This window comes from Caretta caretta, chromosome 3 (genome assembly GCF_965140235.1).
Source record: "Caretta caretta isolate rCarCar2 chromosome 3, rCarCar1.hap1, whole genome shotgun sequence".
Lineage (NCBI taxonomy): Eukaryota > Metazoa > Chordata > Testudines > Cheloniidae > Caretta > Caretta caretta.
The window spans coordinates 155,119,848-155,140,697 of NC_134208.1; the positions used below are offsets into that span (position 1 = coordinate 155,119,848).

Below are 20,850 nucleotides of genomic sequence, written 5' to 3' on the forward strand. Positions count from 1 at the left end.
CCGATATATTTTGTACCCTGGTATTACTGTGTCCAACTGATTATACTCATTCCACCAAGTTTCTGAGATGCCTATTATATCAATATCCTCATTTAATACAAGGCACTCTAGTTCACCCATCTTATTGTTTAGACTTCTAGCATTGGTATATAAGCACTTAAAAATTGTCACTTTTCAGCTCTCTGGCATTACGTGATGTAATTGAATGGGACTCTTTTTCATTTGACTGTTTCTCATTAGATCCTACCTGTATTTTATCTTCCATCCTCTCTTCCTTACTAGGACATAGAGCAGGGGTTCTCAAACTGGGGGGGGGTCAGAACCCCGCAGGGGGTCACGAGGTTATTACCTGGGGGGATCATGAGCTGTCAGCCTCATCCCAAACCCCGCTTTGCCTCCAGCATTTATAATGGTGCTAAATATATAAAAAACTGTTTTTAATTTATTAGGGGAGTTGCACTCAGAAGCTTGCTATGTGAAAGGGGTCACCAGTACAAAACTTTGAGAACCACTGACAGAGAATCTCCATTAATAGATTCTCCCCTAAGGGATGTCTCTGCCTGATAAAGCACTTGGAAATTTTGGGATCAAATTGACTATGAACATGTAAACATCTCATATTATTATTAAAGAATGTGAAACTGAAAACAAATTATGAAAGGCAAAATCTTAAGACTGAAATTTCAAAAACCTGGGATAATCCACTAACATAGGCATTAACGTTGTTTGATGTTAAGCACTTTGATTCCTTAAGATGACTTGTTTGTGACCCGGTAGGGCCAAGGGCAGCCCTCACTGGAAATGCGAAGGTCAGAGGCAGGCTGCAAAAGTGAGAGCAGATACTCCTAAGACTGGGGGGTAACTCTGAAGTTAAATTCCCCAACCAGTCACAAACTATTCTCCTGATGCCCCACACTCGTTATCAAGAAGCAAAAAAAGAAAAAAAAAAAGAAAAAAAAAGAAATAATACAGCCCCCTTTATTGCATTCCAGTTCTCTGGCTCCCACTCAGCACCACGGTGCAGTAAGGTGAGGAGTTATTTAAAAACTCTTCTCACTATGCAAAATTTTCTTCTGAACCGCAAAGGGCCAGCCATATTGCCAGGTCAGTATTAGGCTGGATCGTACCCAAAATACCACACTGTCAGCCAAACCTTTAGCATCTAAAACTAAAGGTTTATTATAAGGAAAAAAGAAAGAACAAGAAAACAGCTGTTAAATGGTAAAGCAGTCACATACATACAAAGACTTCAAAGTCCACATATCAGGTCAGGGCTGTCCCTAGCTATTTGGGTGCCCTACGCAGTCCCCCTGCGGGGGAGGGGGCAGTGTGGGGCCCCAGGCCTCCATGAGGGGAGGTGGGGGGGCTGGCCCCAGGCCTCTGTGTGGGAGCTGCGTGGGGCCCTGGCCCAGGCCACCTTAGGGGGGGGACTGGCCCCAGCCTGCTCCGCTCCCCTGGCTCCTAGACTTGCGGCCGACGAGTGCTGGGGGCAGTTCCCCCCTCCCCCCAAGCCTGGGAGCCAGGGGAGCAGAACAGGCTGGGGCTGGGTCACTCTACTTCCCACAGGAAGTGGCCAGCCCCCGTCCCCCATGGAGGCCTGGGGCCCCACACAGCCCTCCGCAGAGGCCTGGGGCCAGCTCCCCCGGCTCCCAGCCGCGGAGGCCTGAGGCCCCAGGCTGCTCTGCTCCCCTGGCTCCCAGGCTTGGGGACAGGGGAGAACCGCCCCCCAGCATTCACCGGCAGCGCAACTGGGAGCCAGTTAGAAAGATGTAGAAAAACTGGACAGAATCCAGAAGAAAACAACAAAAATGATAAAAGGTTAAGAAAACCTGACCTATGAGGAAAGGTCAAAAATCGGGCATACGTAGTCTTGAGAAAAAAAGTCTGGGGGGAGACCTGAAAACAGTTTTCAAATACGTAAAGAGGATGCTAGAAACCCTGTCCCTGCCTGAGCATTTGAGAGAGACCAGGGTCTCCGCAAAACAGACACTGATCTCCATGTGGACAGGTACTCAGTGAGGGAAGTGCAGGAGACGCAGCCGTTGGCTTTCCCTCTCTTAGCCTTCTCTGCCATGCGGCACTCTGTGTGGGTTAGCAAGGACAGAGTCCTGGTGACTGAGGAGAAAAGGAATCCTCCTTGCCAACAATGGCAGACTCCGACAGTCTGAAGATTTTTAGCCTCCCCTATTCTTTTCCCCCTTCATCTTGTTCATAATTGCTCTGCAACGGGGAGGAGCTGGAGAGGCAGATGAAATCTGGCAGTTTCTCAGAAGTGGAGCCACATCTCTCCTGCCACTGATTGACAGGTTTGGTCTGCCTCCAAGGCTGCATAGAGCAGAGTACCCCAAGGTCATTGATCTGTGGACCTCATTATGAATAAAAATTCCATTCTTTCCAATCATATCAGCCCTCTTAGAAGAGACAATGGTCCATCAAACCTGGTTTCCAGTCCCTACCCATGGCCAATATCTGGTACTTCAGTAGAATGGGGGGTGGGGGAGGGGGGAAAGCAGTGCATCCAGTCAAGTGTGGAATGCTCCATATGGTTACAGCAGGGCAGGTAAAGGCTAGAAGGGGCGGGAGTTCCATCTTAATCCTAGCAGTGATCAGCCCTGAACCAGAACATTTAATTATCCTTATCGTTCCCTGTATACCAACAGATGTTATTAACAGTAATAAAATTATCATCCCTTTCCAAAATCAAGGTGTAATAACACAGGAATATAGGAACTGCCTGACTGAACCAGACCCACGATCCATCCAGCCCACAAGCTTGTCTCCAACAGGAGCCAGCACTCAGATGCTTCAGAGGAAGATTCATGAAATTCCACAGCAGGCACATGTAGGATAATCTGTGGTTCCCTGCTCCCTGCAAAGATCTCATTCTAATCCCTAATAAAGGTTGGTTTAAACCATGAAGAATGAAGTTTTATATCCCTTCCAAAATTTTTGTTAGCCTATCAGTACTTGACTGGGACCACTTATGGCAGTGAATTCCAGGCTGATTATATATTATTAAATATGTAAATACAGCATGGCTGGTGAATGCAGAACCGGAAAATATCATCAATTTACCTCTCGTTCTTGCAATACAGGACAAGGTAAAAAGGAGGAACTGGTCAAGTTTAACTCAGTATAATTCTGAATATCTCAAGTTCTCTCCGGTGACATTATTCTAGGCTTTGTGGTTTCTCATTACATGCAATTCCCATCAGACTTCTAACCAACTCTTTGTTCTGGCTGTCTTGTAAATACCAGAAGAACAGTTTCCCTGGCAGTATTTTATTAATACATTTCGAACCAAAACCAGACGAGAAGAGATGCATTAAAAAGAGAGTTAACTTTTCTATCAACCACATAAAAGTTCCACTGAAGCTTGGATGAACATTTGGCTTGGTTGTTATCCAGTGGCCTCAAGAAAATGCTTACCTTACAAATCATCAAGGTCTTGGCCCCAAGTCGAGCAGCCTGGATGCACTGATTGGCTCCTTTCCCCCCAAAACCAACAAAAAACTTATGTCCATGGATAGTTTCCCCAGCTTTTGGCAGACGAGTGGTAAGGCTATTGCAATTTAAAAACAAAACAAAACATATATTAGTAACTGATAGGTCAAGAGTCGTAAAAATAAGAGTTACATTGATACAATCCTAAGTAGCACCAATGTTCAAGCTGGTGCTACAGCAGAAGGCAGTGATGAGTTAGCCTTTCATTCAATAAATCACAAAAACTGATGATATGAGAGACCTGTTGGGTTATCTAGTTCATCTAGTACCCATGTCAGGTTGTTTCCTACCATATTTTATAAATGCTTTGTCCAATCTAGTTTTAGAAGTTCTAAGCAAAGGAGGAACTATTTTTTTTGTCACAAGTTTGTACAGCACCTAGGATAATGAGGTCCTGGCCCATGACTGGGATCCCTAGGAGCTACTACCATAGAAATAAATACATTAATAAAACAATAGATCTCACTGTTAGGAAGTTTTACCCTGATATTCAGCCTAAATTTTTATATTGTTAATTTCATCTCATTATAGCTAATTATCATAGGTGCCGACTCTGTGGGTTCTCCAGGGCTGGAATACCCACAGGAAAAAAAATGGTGGGTGCTGTGGACCCACCAGCAGCCCCCACATCAGCTCCTGCCCACTGGTGGGCCCCGCCAATCAGTGCCTCCCCCCGCCCCCACTTGCCATGGATCAGCTGTTTAGTGGACTTCAGGAGGTGCTGGGGAGGAGGAGGAAGGGGAGGAGTGAGGGTGGGGTGTGCTCAGAGTAGGTTGGAGGGTGGGGGCAGGTCCTGGAGTGGAGCGGGGGTCAAGCACCCCCAGGGAAAGGACAAAGTCAGCGCCTGTGCTAATTATACCTCCTTTGACTACCCTACAGAAATTTTTCTCTCACATTGGTATTTATACCTGTCAAGGTTCCTTCCCCACTCTGAACTCTAGGGTACAGATGTGGGGACCTGCATGACAGACCCCCTAAGCTTATTCTTACCAGCTTAGGTTAAAAACTTCCCCAAGGTACAAACTTTGCCTTGTCCTTGAACCCTATGCTGCCACCACCAAGAGTGTTAAACAAAGAACAGGGAAAGAGCCCACTTGGAGACGCCTTCCCCCAAAATATCCCCCCCAAGCCCTTCACCCCCTTTCCTGGGGAAGCCTTCATAATAATCCTCACCAATTGGTCCAGGTGAACACAGACCCAAACCCTTGGATCTTAAGAACAATGAAAAATCAATCAGGTTCTTAAAAGAAGAGTTTTAATTGAAGAAAAAGAATCACCTCTGTAAAATCAGGATGGTAAATACCTTACAGGGTAATCAGATTCAAAACATAGAGAATCCCTCTAGGCAAAACCTGAGGTTATAAAAAGACACAAAAACAGGAATACATATTCCCTCCAGCACAGCTTATTTTACAAGCCATCAAACAAAAGAAAATCTAACGCATTTTCTAGCTAGATTACTTACTAACTTTACAGGAGTTATAAGGCTTACATTCCTGATCTGTTCCAGGCAAAATCATCACACAGACAGCCCAAACCCTTTGTCCCCCAAACCCCTCCAGATTAGAAAGTATCTTGTCCCCTCATTGGTAATTTTGGGTCAGGTGCCAGCGAGGTTACCTTTTAGCTTCTTAACCCTTTACAGGTGAAAGGGTTTTGCCTGTGGCCAGGAGGGATTTTATAGCACTATATACAGAAAGGTGGTTACCCTTCCCTTTATATTTATGACAATACCCTTCAGAGAGTTGTAGATCATTACCATGTCCAACCACCTCTTAGCTGCCATTCAGACATGCTGTACATATTTATCTCTTTTAATCTTTCTTTGTAAATTACACCTTCCAGCCACCTAATCATTTTGCTCTTCTTTGCATTTCCTCCAGTTACATCTACATCTTCATGGGACGAGGTGCCCTGAACTGAATGCACTAGTACAGGTGCAGATTCACCAGAGTTGTACACAAGATAGTCTGGAATCATTCTGTTTTGAAAAGATATATTTTGTTAACTCTAGCAGATTTTTTGAATACTCCAAGAAAACAAAATAAATAAATCACCTCTACTCCTGTGTAAAAAATTCACCTGAATTCATAGGGCTAGTCTCCCTATGTCAGTTATATTAATAATAAATAGTCTACAGAGGTTGTCCTATACCATGGCAGAGCAGCATTTGGTCATATTACCCAAAATTCTGCTTCTTTGTGACAGTGAATACCAAACACAAGGTTCAAAAAATAGAATATATTTTACCTCCTAGGCTACCCCAAATGCAACAAGCTCAGCACCTGTTGGGAGAGAATGCCTTTTGTCACTCAGCAGCAACTCATCCAGCTGACTGAACACTTGTGCGGACAAGCTCCAAAAAATGGTTTGAAGGCTGGTGGCAAAAAGATTCTCAGAGGGGAAGCTATGAAGTAGGGAAAGGGGAAGGTTCAGAGCTTTTGCAAGAATGCAGTGGAGCTTTCCCCAAGGAGAAGCAGAATACCTGTGGCTGTTTGTAATTACAGAGCATTAAAGGATGTTCAGCCAAGTAGATCTCGCCACTGGCTGAACATCCCTAACCCTTTCATCTGGAAGAAAGTTGAAATGGGACAGCTCTGTACTAATGGATCACTCCTAAGTACCTGTTGTGAAGGACATGGAAACTGCCTAAAATAGGTTAAATATTGTATTTTCTTTGAGTGTTATTGTGTTGTTTTCTATATGATTCCAAAGGATTAATTCCTGAAGGAGCTAAAGGCATGTGAGCAGGAAAGCAGATAATAGCTTCTGGTGGTCCTATTTCCCAATACTTAAAAGACAATGCAGGTGTCATTCATGTGAAGTTTCATCTCTGACCAGGTTGAATTCAACCTCTGGCTTGTAACCATATGAATAAATATGAATATCATATACGGGTAGAGGGGATCCAGGTGGAAAAATGAAACAAAAAACTTTGTGGTGGATAAAAAGACAGTCCCTGAAAGGCATGAGAGAGAGAGAGAGAGAGAGAGAGAACCTCCAGTCCCCAAAGGTTGGGATGTCTAGGATATACTAGGCCTACTTAAACCTTTAGGCAAGAATCAGATGTGTGCAGATCTTTTATTATGTCAAACCTTCATTTCTCTTGCTATATTGTACTCCTACTGCTATGATTAGACAATACCCTGTTTTGAAAAGGCTATTTGTTGTCTCTGTGTTTAACACTGGTCACAGCTCAAGAAGGGCAGACTTGCAGGCAGCCAATCCCTGTTGGGCATGCTGGGCAATCATGGTTGGTACACAGGATACTGGAGCCCGGTCTAAGAGTGGCAGAATCATGGGATTCCACCCTGAAAGAGTTGAAGGAACAAGGCTTATCATCTATGCGGATGCACTCGGAGAGATCAGGGAGGGATCAAAGGTGTAGCTAGCTAGTCCTGAACCGTGTCACCTGTTTCCAAGGAGATGGGAGTGGAAAGACAGGATGGAGAAGTGGAAGGGTTCCAGCTATTTTAAACCAAAATACATAGATTTTTTTAAAAAAAATCAATCAACGGATGGGTTATGAAGTGTTGAAATAAAGTCAGCATTTACAAATGATTGCCACCCAGAGGCATGTCACATTCTGCAGTGTTTCCCTATACTGAGAAGAGGGGATAACTGCAAGATCTCAAATACCATTGTGTAGTTAATGTGGGTGCATGCTGACTTTTAATGGCAACCATTACAATTGACTGCTTCTTGCACTAATTCATGTGTCATCAGAACAATGCCTTGTAGGGAACCAAAATATTGATGGCTGTGGAGCTGAGCATGGCTGTGTTTTGCAGCTTTCAAAAGACTCCCATTGTGACAACATCGTAGTAAGTGCAGGCAACCTTCTAAAGCTATATGTCATTTCATAATGAACAGTCATTTCACTCAACTTTGAAATTAGATTAAGAAAGCGTGTATCCACTGCTAATTCACTTTCATTCCTGAAGACTTTTCCAGGAGACTGGGATTTATTCTAGATATGATTAGGCTCAACAAAAGCTACAATATATTTAAACAAAGGTCTGTAACCACAGCTTCCCAACAGAAGTCAGGTAGTAGCCCTGCTCTCTGAGTTCATGTACACTTTCCAAGAAGCAGACTCATATAGATTCTTGATTTAACAGTGAACAGAGCTGTTCTTCTCAGTCACACTGATGTAAATCAAAAGTAACTCACAATTAAGTCAATGGAACTAAACTCATGTGAAAGCAGGGTAAGTGAGATGGGAATTCAGCCCTCAGTGTTTAAAGCAGCATAGCATAACTAGAAAAGGATTACTTGTGGCACCTTAGAGACTAACCAATTTATTTGAGCATAAGCTTTCGTGAGCTACAGCTCACTTCATCGGAAAGCTTATGCTCAAATAAATTGGTTAGTCTCTAAGGTGCCACAAGTACTCCTTTTCTTTTTGCGAATACAGACTAACACGGCTGTTACTCTGAAACATAGCATAACTAGTGCCTGTGGGAAGCAACCAGCTTGCTTAATATGGGAAGATGACCTTTGTTGTTGTTTATGAGAATGTGCAATATGAAGACCAAAGATCAAGCTAGAACAGTGAATTACAATTATGCAATTTTACAACTATTCCAAGCAAATTAGGCAAAAAATATTCAGCTAGTTCTAAGTAATTCACTCTAAAAAACTGATCTGGCTTCAAAAAATGATCTCTGATCATTTAGGACACTTCTCCACTTCAATCCTATTATTAAACACATTCACAGTACTGATCTATATATATAGATCTGGAGATTTCACTTTTACTGAAACAGGTATTCAATCAAAAGAAACATTGTTCTAATATAATGCTATTATCTTGTCATTTAATTCTGCAATGATAAGCGAATACTAGATTTTGATCATCAGACAATCTTAACATGCAATTCAGGCTTCTGTTATGAACAGGCAATGATGAGTAATCTGTATGATTAAGGAACCATATGAGTTCTTAGGTTATTGATGGTGTCACAAAGAGTACTCATAATACATTAAAAATGACGAAACAGCTAATGTTAGTAAAAAACTAGGCTAAACAAGTTAATTAGAAAAACTGTTACACCAATTTTCAAATGGTTATATGCAATGTTGTGTAACGCAATTTACAACTTTGACGTAACTTGAAAACATTAAACTAGATAGCAAATGGATTTAAGTGGAAAACTGAACAGCCTACATCTTAGCTTATGGAGCAATTTCTGCTCAATTCTGTAAAGAATAAATGCTATATATTGCACACCAACTACATACTGAAACCTTACATGCTACGGATAACACTGTCCAGTTTTGACATATTTCCCCATTCAATAAATGAAAAATAAAATTATAAAATATATAACACGTGTTTTGCAAATTGTGGGCTTAATAATTATATTATTTCACATTTATAGAGCACCTTTCATGCTGAAAGATCCCGAAATGCTTAACACACAACAAGTAGAGGAATCAGTTAACTTATCTCTGAAATACAATCTGTTCTTGGACAAGATGCAGCAGGTGTTTAATGGTGTACAAGAACAATTCAGTTTTGGACAGGAAGTGAAGAATACCATATCGAATTGAAACTTTAGAGGATTTAGTTAGGCAGAATGAAAGTACCTAAGTTAGAATTTCTCTTCTACTATGTAAGGTTCCATGAGGTCCTTAAAGGGTACGAATGGTTAGCATTTTAAAAAAAATAAACATCTCAGGAATGATGGAATTGCAAACAGTACAGAGCCCCTCAATACCTTGCTGGGGCACAAGTTCAACACTCTCTCATAGGGAAAAGTTCTATCTACTTTCCACAGTATTCTGGATTTTCTTTGAAGAGCTCCCATCCAAGTAGTGGTGAGATCATAGCCAAAGATGGAAAGACTAAGGGAGTGGGGGGCGGAGGGGAAGCTGTGCTTGCATAAATTAGTTTTTAAATTAATCAAGCTGTAAGGTTTTACTTCTAAATAAAGCTTGAAAATTAATTTGTTAATGTCTATGCAGGCTTTTAATGTGTAAATTAATACAAGTGCTACATATTAAGTATTATCAAACAAATATAGTATATAGCTTACTAGTTTTGTAGAGAGTAAAACTACTGACTAGCAATACATTTTACTTTTAAAATTACATGTTCTAATAGGCAATTTAGAGGGGAACAAGAGAATTTTCATGTCCACTTAAATACATCATTATTTAAAGTGAACACCAATTACACTAGAAGACAAAAAAAAAAAAAAATTCCAAGCATTCTTCTTGAACCACAAGGTGAGAGTAGAATTTGACATAGCTAGTCATCTGGCATGCTGTGACTCCTGCTTACTTTGCCAAACATTATTGTCTCATTTCTTCACTGTGCTTCTCCTTCTGTTTGTTGTAATGACTTACTGTCTGTGATGTTATACTTCGTACATATGTATTTTGGCGAAGGGACTGCCATGCTACTTTATTATACATTTGTACAGTGCCCAGCACAATGGGATCTTGGTCTCTAGGTGCTACCTCAATACAGATAATAACAGAACAATGCAGAAATGCTGCTTGCAAAAGTAAAGTAATAAAATATATGGGCTAAAACCTGGCTCTGCTCCCTCTGAGTCACTCTTTCAGTGCAAAGGGGAAAAAACTGGCTGTATCTGCCCTGCTTGGAATTCCCCAATATTGGGGAGTCCCATGTGGGTTTAGAGACAGTGTAGCAAGTGCCTATCCAGCTCCCATAACCACTGGACCCTGTTAGGCTAAGGACCATACAAACACATAGTTGAAAAGTGGTGAAAAAAACCCATCACTTGAGTCATTTAAAATTTAGCTAGTCAAAATGCTAGAGAATATGCTAGAGGAAACAATCCTGCATCAGATGGGATGTAGACAAAAATACAGCAATTCTTTCAATATCTGATTTTAATGATCTACTTATATTCTAATCCATTTTCATGAAGCTGCACCTCCATGATATGTGGAGAGAATGGCTTGCAGGATTGAGAATGGATTAGGGGAGCCTTTCACTTGTATATCCCTGGTTTCAAACCAGTCCAGGTCAGTAGTGACTAAAAGTTACTATTATAGCCGGGCAAAGTGCAGAAAAAAATCATCAAAAGTCTTGGGATTTTTCCATCAACACTTTTTGTTGAAATTTCAAATTTTCTAAAGATTTTGACCACTCTATAAACTGGCTAAAAAATAGGAAAAAACAAAATCTGTAAATCTACTGTAAATTCTAGGCTGTAAGGAAATTAAAAATACAATATGAATCTATCTTCAAACATTTAAGACTCAGAAAACATTCCATCATTCTTACCAAACATCTGCCCTGTATTTAAAAAGACTATGGAAATTTTCAAAATTACCACTCTAACTTGATTTCTCTCCCACGTTGTTCTTCCTTGATGTCTCTCTTGATTACATTATTTTTGGAACTGCAACTGTGTATTTTTTTTTTAGGAGATCTGATTGCAATGTTGGCACAGAACACTTTTTAGATTTCTTCAGTTTGTCCAGTGTTGAAGAAGACCGCTTATACGTTTAGAAGAGTATACTATGATAAAATATCAGTTACTTAAATTAAAAATCATCATAGCCCACCCAAAAACTGACTTTTGTGTCCTTGAGGACAGATCAGGGTAGGCAAGACATATATGGACATAAAATATATAATATTGTGAGAAGGGATTGAATGATAATCATTTAACAAAGTGGAAACTGTGGTCTAGTGGTTAGGCCAGGGAGGTCTGCAAGTCAGGACTCCTGGATTCTATTCTTCTCTACTATTGCCTCACTTCATGACCTGCCTAAATCACTGAAATGCTCTGTGCCTCCATTTCATTATTATGCAACAAGTACAATATTTATCTATCACATAGAAGTGTTGGGAAGCTTAATTTGCTAATACTCATGTTCTATCTGAGGCTCTCAAAACAGGTTATAGAAATGTCATTTACTGAAGGGGAAACTAATATACTTGTGTGTTCAATGAAATAGTTTATGGTAACAATGGGATGTGAAGTGTGTTCTCCCTGCTTTCAACCTCCAACTCTCTAAAATCAGGGCAGGAACTCAGTTTATGGTTAAATAGCTACATCTTCAACACACAAACAGTTTGCTTTATTAATGTTACAATCTATAGTAACAAAATCTAAACATTGTTACTATCTAATCACACTTCAGAAAACTAAAGATTAGGAGGAGGAAACATGGTTATCACAAATATTTCCCCCAATGAGTTGTTGTTCTGAAATTATGCACCCCAAGACAAGAATTCTGATAAGTGTATAACATTTCATTAGGTTCAGCTGTAAAGTGCATCTTAAAGAATCGACATACAGGCTGCAAATTACTAGTACCACTAGAACAATCTTCAGTTTAGGCTTCACTCAGCTAACATGTCACCAGGATAATACAGGATAATGAACACATTCAAGTAAGTGGCATTTTGATACACCAATCTCCACTAGATCAGAGTCATTATTTTGAAACAAGCCCATCTCTGACTCTAATAATAGGATTACAAATCCATTGAGGAAGGCAGTCTCTGGACAACAACAATCATTAAATAGGGTCTCTCAAAGTATAGGGCCCTGGAATCATTTCATTCCACACTCCAGAACATACCCAACAGGATATTTTGTTGGTGAGAAAATACTATGATAAAAATCTACTCATCCTCTGCGATAAGTAGGAAGCTTTCCTAGGTGAATACCTTTCACTTTTTAATTATCTGCGCTTTTATTAAAAACAGACTACATTTCTAGTCTTTAGAAATTATGGCTCCAAAGATAGCCCTCTAAATATTAAAGTAGTATAAATCAACGCAATGCTGCCTTCTGGAATCTGCTGACAGACAGCTCCTGTGCCTCAGCTGGTGCCCAGGATTTTTCTAAGGGTATGTCTACACTACGGAATTAGGTCGAATTTATAGAAGTCGTTTTTTTAGAAATCGGTTTTATATATTCGAGTGTGTGTGTCCCCACAGAAAATGCTCTAAGTGCATTAAGTGCATTAACTTGGCGGAGTGCTTAAACAGTACCGAGGCAAGCGTTGACTTCCGGAGTGTTGCACTGTGGGTAGGTATCCCACAGTTTCCGCAGTCTCCGCTGCCCATTGGAATTCTGGGTTGAGATCCCAATGCCTGATGGGGCTAAAACATTGTCGCGGGTGGTTCTGGGTACATATCCTCAGGCCCCCGTTCCCTCCCTCCCTCCGTGAAAGCAAGGGCAGACAATTGTTTCGCGCCTTTTTTCCTGATTTACCTGTGCAGACGCCATACCACGGCAAGCATGGAGCCCGCTCAGGTAACCGTCACCATATGTCTCCTGGGTGCTGGCAGACGCAGTACTGCATTGCTACACAGTAGCAGCAACCCATTGCCTTCTGGCAGCAGACAATGCAATACGACTGGTAGCGATCATCGTCATGTCCGAGGTGCTCCTGGCCACGTCGGCCAGGGGCGCCTGGGCAGACATGGGCGCAGGGACTAAATTTGGAGTGACTTGACCAGGTCATTCTCTTTAGTCCTGCAGTCAGTCCTATTGAACCGTCTTATGGTGAGCAGGCAGACGATACGGATTGCTAGCAGTCATACTGTACCATCTTCTGCTGGGCAGGCAAGAGATGAGGATGGCTAGCAGTCGTATTGCACCATCTTCTGCCGAGCAGCCATGAGATGTGGATGGCACGCAGTCCTTCTGCACCGTCTGCTGCCAGCCAAAGATGTAAAAGATAGATGGAGTGGATCAAAACAAGAAATAGACCAGATTTGTTTTGTACTCATTTGCTTCCCTCCCTCCCCCGTCTAGGGGACTCATCCCTCTAGGTCACACTGCAGTCACTCACAGAGAAGGTGCAGCGAGGTAAATCTAGCCATATATCAATCAGAGGCCAGACTAACCTCCTTTTTCCAATAAGAACAATTACTTAGGTAAACCATTTCTTATTGGAACCCTCCGTGAAGTCCTGCCTGAAATACTCCTTGATGTAAAGCCACCCCCTTTGTTGATTTTAGCTCCCTGAAGCCAACCCTGTAAGCCATGTCGTCAGTCGCCCCTCCCTCTGTCAGAGCAACAGCAGACAATCGTTCCGCGCCTTTTTTCTGTGCGGACACCATACCAAGGCAAGCATGGAGGCCGCTCGGCTCACTTTGGCAATTAGGAGCACATTAAACACCACACGCATTATCCAGCAGTATATGCAGCCCCAGAACCTGGCAGAGCGATACCGGGCGAGGAGGCGACGTCAGCGCGGTCACGTGAGTGATCAGGACATGGACACAGATTTCTCTGAAAACATGGGCCCTGCCAATGCATGCATCATGGTGCTAATGGGGCAAGTTCATGCGGTGGAACGCCGATTCTGGGCTCGGAAAACAAGCACAGACTGGTGGGACCGCATAGTGTTGCGGGTCTGGGACGATTCCCAGTGGCTGTGAAACTTTCGCATGCATAAGGGCACTTTCATGGAACTTTGTGACTTGCTTTCCCCTGCCCTGAAGCGCATGAATACCAAGATGAGAGCAGCCCTCACAGTTGAGAAGCGAGTGGCTATAGCCCTGTGGAAGCTTGCAATGCCAGACAGCTACCGGTCAGTTGGGAATCAATTTGGAGTGGGCAAATCTACTGTGGGGGCTGCTGTGATCCAAGTAGCCCACGCAATCAAAGATCTGCTGATATCAAGGGTAGTGACCCTGGGAAATGTGCAGGTCATAGTGGAAGACTTTGCTGCAGTGGGATTCCCTAACGGTGGTGGGGCCATAGACGGAACCCATATCCCTATCTTGGCACCGGAGCACCAAGCCGCCGAGTACATAAACCGCAAGGGGTACTTTTCAATAGTGCTGCAAGCACTGGTGGATCACAAGGGACGTTTCACCAACATCAACGTGGGATGGCCGGGAAAGGTACATGACGCTCGCATCTTCAGGAACTCTGGTCTGTTTCAAAAGCTGCAGGAAGGGACTTTATTCCCAGATCAGAAAATAAGTGTTGGGGACATTGAAATGCCTATATGTATCCTTGGGGACCCAGCCTACCCCTTAATGCCATGGCTCATGAAGCCGTACACAGGCAGCCTGGACAGTAGTCAGGAGCTGTTCAACTACAGGCTGAGCAAGTGCAGAATGGTGGTAGAAATGTGCATTTGGACGTTTAAAGGCGCGCTGGTGCAGTTTACTGACTCGCTTAGACCTCAGCAAAACCAATATTCCCACTGTTATTACTGCTTGCTGTGTGCTCCACAATATCTATGAGAGTAAGGGGGAGACGTTTATGGCGGAGTGGGAGGTTGAGGCAAATTGCCTGGCAGCTGGTTACGCGCAGCCGGACACCAGGGCAGTTAGAAGAGCACAGGAGGGCGCGGTACGCATCAGAGAAGCTTTGAAAACCAGGTTCATGACTGGCCAGGCTACGGTGTGAAAGTTTTGTTTGTTTCTCCTTGATGAAACCCCCCGCCCCTTGGTTCACTCTACTTCCCTGCAAGCTAACCACCCTCCCCTCCTCCCTTTAATCATTGCTTGCAGAGGCAATAAAGTCATTGTTGCTTCACATTCATGCATTCTTTATTCATTCATCACACAAATAGGGGGATGACTACCAAGGTAGCCCAGGAGGGGTGGTGGAGGAGGGAAGAAAAATGCCACACAGCACTTTAAAAGTTTACAACTTTAAAATTTATTGAATGCCAGCCTTCTTTTTTTTGGGCAATCCTCTGTGGCGGAGAGGCTGGTTGGCCGGTGGCCCCCCCACCGCGTTCTTGGGCGTCTGGATGTGGAGGCTATGGAACTTGGGGAGGAGGGCAGTTGGTTACACAGGGGCTGTAGTGGCAGTATGTGCTCCAGCTGCCTTTGCTGCAGCTCAACCATACACTGGAGCATACTGGTTTGGTCCTCCAGCAGCCTCAGCATTGAATCCTGCCTCCTCTCATCACGCTGCCGCCACATTTGAGCTTCAGCCCTGTCTTCAGCCAGCCATTTACTCTCTTCAGCCTGCCACTTACTCTCTTCAGCCCACCACCTCTCCTCCCAGTCATTTTGTGCTTTCCCGCACTCTGACATTATTTGCCTCCACGCATTCGTCTGTGCTCTTAAAATCGAGTGTGGGAGGACTGCATGAGCTCAGAGAACATTTCATCACAAGTGTGTTTTTTTTCTTTCTAATCTTCACTAGCCTCTGAGAAGGAGAAGATCCTGTGATCATTGAAACACATGCAGCTGGTGGAGAAAAAAAAAGGGACAGCGGTATTTAAAAAGACATTTTATAAAACAGTGGCTACAGTCTTTCAGGGTAAACCTTGCTGTTAACATTACATACATAGCACATGTGCTTTCGTTACAAGGTCGCATTTTGAGGATAACACAGAGAGATAAAGAATGGATGTTGTTTGAACGCCAGCAAACATACACTGCAATGCTTTGTTGTACAATGATTCCCGAGTACGTGTTACTGGCCTGGAGTGGTAAAGTGTCCTACTATGGAGGACGCAATAAGGCTGCCCTCCCCAGAAACCTTTTGCAAAGGCTTTGGGAGTACATCCAGGAGAGCCACGAATGCCAGGGCAAATTAATCCTTTCACATGCTTGCTTTTAAACCATGTATAGTATTTTAAAAGGTACACTCACCGGAGGTCCCTTCTCCGCCTGCCGGGTCCAGGAGGCAGCCTTGGGTGGGTTCGGGGGGTACTGGCTCCAGGTCCAGGGTGAGAAACAGTTCCTCGCTGTCGGGAAAAAACGGTTTCTCTGCTTGCTTGCTGTGAGTGATCTACAACCTCATCATCATCTTCTTCGTCCCCAAAACCTGCTTCCGTGTTGCCTCCATCTCCATTGAAGGAGTCAAACAACACGGCTGGGGTAGTGGTGGCTGAACCCCCTAAAATGGCATGCAGCTCATCATAGAAGCGGCATGTTTGGGGCTCTGACCCGGAGCGGCCGTTCGCCTCTCTGGTTTTCTGGTAGGCTTGCCTCAGCTCCTTAAGTTTCACGTGGCACTGCTTCGGGTCCCTGTTATGACCTCTGTCCTTCATGCCCTGGGAGATTTTGACAAAGGTTTTGGCATTTCAAAAACTGGAACGGAGTTCTGATAGCATGGATTCCTCTCCCCATACAGCGATCAGATCCCGTACCTCCCGTTCAGTCCATGCTGGAGCTCTTTTGCGATTCTGGGACTCCATCATAGTCACTTCTGCTGATGAGCTCTGCATGGTCACCTGCAGCTTGCCACACTGGCCAAACAGGAAATGAGATTCAAAAGTTTGTGGTTCTTTTCCTGTCTACCTGGCCAGTGCATCTTAGTTGAGAGTGCTGTCCAGAGTGGTCACAATGGAGCACTCTGGGATAGCTCCCGGAGGCCAATACCGTTGAATTGTGTCCACAGTACCCCAAATTGGACCCGGCAAGGCCGATTTAAGCGCTAATCCACTTGGCAGGGGTGGAGTACGGAAATCGATTTTAAGAGCTCTTTAAGTCGAAATAAAGGGCTTCATCGTGTGGACGGGTGCAGGTTTACATTGATTTAACTCTGCTAAATTCGACCTAAAGTCCTAGTATAGACCAGGGCTTAGCTATAGCAGAAAGAAAACTGACTAGAGTTTTGATCATTTTCACTGCCCCTGTGATAGTGTAACTGAAAAGAAATAGGTCAGTTTCGTTCTACAGGTGTTGCTTGGGAAAGCTATGAGCAACAGTGAGGAATGTACTGGTGCTGTTCTGGGAAGGAGGAAGCTGGCTCTCATTTCTCTGTAGCTGGGGGTAAGAAAGACTCTTGGTTTCTCACTTGGGCATTGACCCTGGTCAGTGCCATCCCCTCCCTATCTTTCATGTCAGTCTTGGACTAATAGGTTTAGTCCTTTACTTAGTAGGTATCTGGTAACACTATGAAGGTCTACATATGTATGCATGGATTGGCGTGGGGGTAGGCAGGAAAATGCAGTAGTGAGAGAGTGAAAGAGATTTTTGGGGAGATCAGAGGTAGGAGGAAAAAAGACAAAATACATCAGAGGAGGTAGAGAATAAAATGCAGAAATAGAGAAAGATAAGAAATGGAGAGAGATAAGAAGAAAGTGACACTAAAGGCAACTCAGGAAATGATACACCATGATCTATTAAAGAAAAGATAAGGAAAAAAATGTGGAATGAAGCCAGAAAGGGAAAGAAGGTATAATACAAGAGATGTAGTAAGCTACATATAAAAATATTAAATAGAAAATTGACTGATGATGTTACGGTTAAAAACATCACACAACTCTTGTATTCCTTTTTATTATTGAGGGGAACGTTTGGCCGTCAGAGTGTGACAGTTCAGGTATGTTTCACCTTGGGGTAGTAGGCTTAAGTGCTTTGGCTCATAAGTGTGGGGTAGTTTTTTCAAACCCTGCATAGACACACCAAGGTTCTCATCAAAAAGCAAAAGGGAGACCTTCTGTGTTAAGAGCACAAGCCCCTAATACTTAAGGTACAGCTACTCCTTTTTGCTATGAATAAATAGGAAATTTACAGATCTAGCTGCTAGAGCAGTGGTTTTCAACCCGCAGGCCAGTTGAGGCCCAATCAGCACATAGCTGTGGCGCAAGTGACATCATCAAGTAGAATATATATTGTGTGATGCAGCCCACGCGGGCAGCATGCAGACCCCCTGGCCCCTCCGCCTAGGAGCCAGACATGCCGGCTGCTTGTGGGAGCCACCTGAGGTAAGCACCGCCCGGCTGGAGTCTGCACCCTGAACCCCCTCCCACACTCCAACCCCCTGCCCCAGGTTGGAACCTCCTCCTGCACCCTAATTCCCTCCCAGGGTCTGCACCCCGAACCCCTGCCGCCCCTCCCACACCCCAAACCCTTCATCCCTAGCTCGGAGCCCCCTCCCACACCCTGAAACCCTCATTTCTGGCCCCACCCTGGAGCCCGCACCTATAGCAGAAGCCCTCTCTCCCTCCCTCCCGCACCTCAACCCCCTGCCCCAGCCCGCTGAAAGTGAGTGAGGGTGGGGGAGAGGGAGCGACGGAGGGAGGGGGAAAGAGTGAGTGGGGCGGGGCCTCAGAGAAGCAGCAGGGCATGGTGTATGGTTTTGTGTGATTAGGAAGTTGGCAACCCTATAAATAAGTTGAGCACCACTGTGCTAGAGGGAGACATGACAACAAGCACTGAAAGGCAGGTCCAGGTTCACAGGTGACAAAAAAATGAAAGTCTGAAAGTAAAAGTCTGTGTCTGAGGACACAGAACCAACCTACTCTGGGACAATAATACCTTCTTTCACAATAAGCTTCCACAAGGATCTCTTTATTCTGTAAAATACCCTCACCCGTTTGTTTAGGAAACATATAGGTAAAGAAGCCTGTTCTAGTTCTGTCTGTGCACATAATACATCATATATTAGGCTAGGATGGAAACAGTAGATGTCAAGTTGGAAAAGCTTACTGTGTGTGACAGCGGGGAGGGAGGAGGAAGGGAAGGGGCGCTAACAATTAGGGCTCTCCCCCCTTTTATTTTTAAAAAATTCCTTGCTAGTAAACTTCTTCTATGGAAAGAACAGCTCAGACAATTCCTAAAGGCAATGTCACATATATGCCTGTCCAGAACGTTTTTTCACTCATTTGTTACCATCAATTCTGTAAGATTTTTTACTGCAGCTTCTGATTTGTGCCAGCAGCTCCTTACCGTCACGACTACTAAAATTCACCAAATGCTAGTAAAGATATTTATGTCCATAGATGGATCTAGGAAGAGAATTATTTCCATTACTGGTAGATACAGTAAGTAATTTATAAACAAGACAGAAGGGAACTATTCACCATAATGTTCCACATCTCATAAAGGAGAAAAATACAATGTTCTCAGTATTTAGTGTTATATCTCAAATATAATAGATCTTCATTGTGTCAATGATGTCCTATGGACATTTTAATAAGGGGTTACCATAGAAAATTTCCCCTTTAATCTATGATCAACCTTGTGTGGCTGGCATACAAGTCCTTCTAGAGACAAGGGGTGAAGGACTAGGAAATCGATCCATTTAAACAATAATAGCCTAAGAAGCAATCAAAAAACACTTGCCAAACAACATTAAGTGTCACATGATGGAAATCTTTATACACTGCTTTGTTCCTGGTGAGTATATTGACAATGCACCATAGTGTTCATTTTGCATAATTTGGGGTGAAGCACAAATCTTGTAGGGGGTTCAGAGTATACATCTGAAGCTGCCAAGGCCCAGTCAAAATCATTTCATGTAAATAACTTGCATTCTTATATTCTTAAGAGCCGCCATACTGGGTCAGACCATGGTCCTTCTTGCCCAGTATCCTGTCTTTCAGAGTGGCCAATATCAGAGCTTCAGGTGTAGTGTACAGAACATGGCAATTATTGAATGATCCAGCCATCTTACACTCCTAGCTTCTGGTAGTCAGAAGTTCAGGATTACCTCCACTGTGTGGTTGTCCCCCTGACCATCTTGGCTAACAGCCATCAACGGACCTATCCTCCATGAATGTATCCAGTTCTTTTTTGAACCAGTTATACTTTTGGCCATCACAACATCCCATACCAGTGAGTTCCACAGCTTAATTGTGCACTGTGTGAAAAAGTACTCCCTTTTGTTTGTACTTCTGCTGTCTATTAATTCCATCAGGTGACCTCTGTTTTTTGTATTGTGGGGAAGGATAAATAACACATCTCTATTCATTTTTTCCACACCATTCATGATTTTATGGACCTCTATCAGCCCCCACCCCCAGACATCTCTTTTTTAAGATGAATAACCCGTATCTTTTTAGTCTCCTCTCATATGGAAGACGTTTCATGCCCATGTTCATCTTTGTTGCCCTTCTCTGAAATTTTTCCAGTTCTACTATTACCTTTTTGAGATGGGGCAACCGGAACTGGACACAATATTCAAAGAGTAGGCACATCCTAGATTCATATAGTGGCATTATGAGATGATCTATCTTATTTTATCCCTTTCTTAATAGTTCCTACCACATTCTTAGCCTTTTTTGATCGCGGCTGTGCACTGAGTGGAAGTTTTCAGAGGATCATCCATGGTGACTCCAAGATTTTTTTCTTGTGGAGTAACAGTTAATTTAGAACCTATCATTGTATATGTACAGTTGGGATTATTTTCTACAATGTGCAGTCCTTTGCACTTATCATTGCTGAAATTCATCTCCCATTTTGTTGCCTAGTCACTCACTGTTGTGAGATCCCTCCGTAACTCCTCAAAGTCTGCTTTGGCCTTAACTATCTTGAATAATTTTGTATCATCTGCAAACGATGCCGCTTTACTGTTCACCCCCTTTTTCAGATCATTAATGAATACATTGACCAGCACAGGTCCTAGTATAGATCCTTGGGGGACCCCGTAGTTCATGTCTCTCCATTGTGAAAATTGAACATTTGTGGATAAGAGT

General features: G+C 43.3%; 1 protein-coding gene and 1 long non-coding RNA gene across 4 annotated transcripts in view; both read right to left on the reverse strand.

The window, feature by feature from the left end:
• RBKS (ribokinase) overlaps positions 1–20,850 on the reverse strand; it is a 112,981-nt gene that overhangs the window by 75,215 nt on the left and 16,916 nt on the right. For all 3 annotated transcript variants that reach the window (XM_048843436.2, XM_048843438.2, XM_048843437.2), the window contains exon 2: positions 3,430–3,562. In XM_048843436.2, the coding sequence (XP_048699393.1) occupies positions 3,430–3,562 (133 nt within the window). The remainder of the gene's footprint in view (positions 1–3,429; positions 3,563–20,850) is intronic.
• On the reverse strand, positions 15,105–16,610 carry LOC125633739 (uncharacterized). The gene is made up of 2 exons (XR_012667468.1): positions 16,076–16,610; positions 15,105–15,667 (listed from the first exon to the last, which is right to left on the reverse strand). It is a non-coding gene; the product is annotated as an uncharacterized LOC125633739 (long non-coding RNA).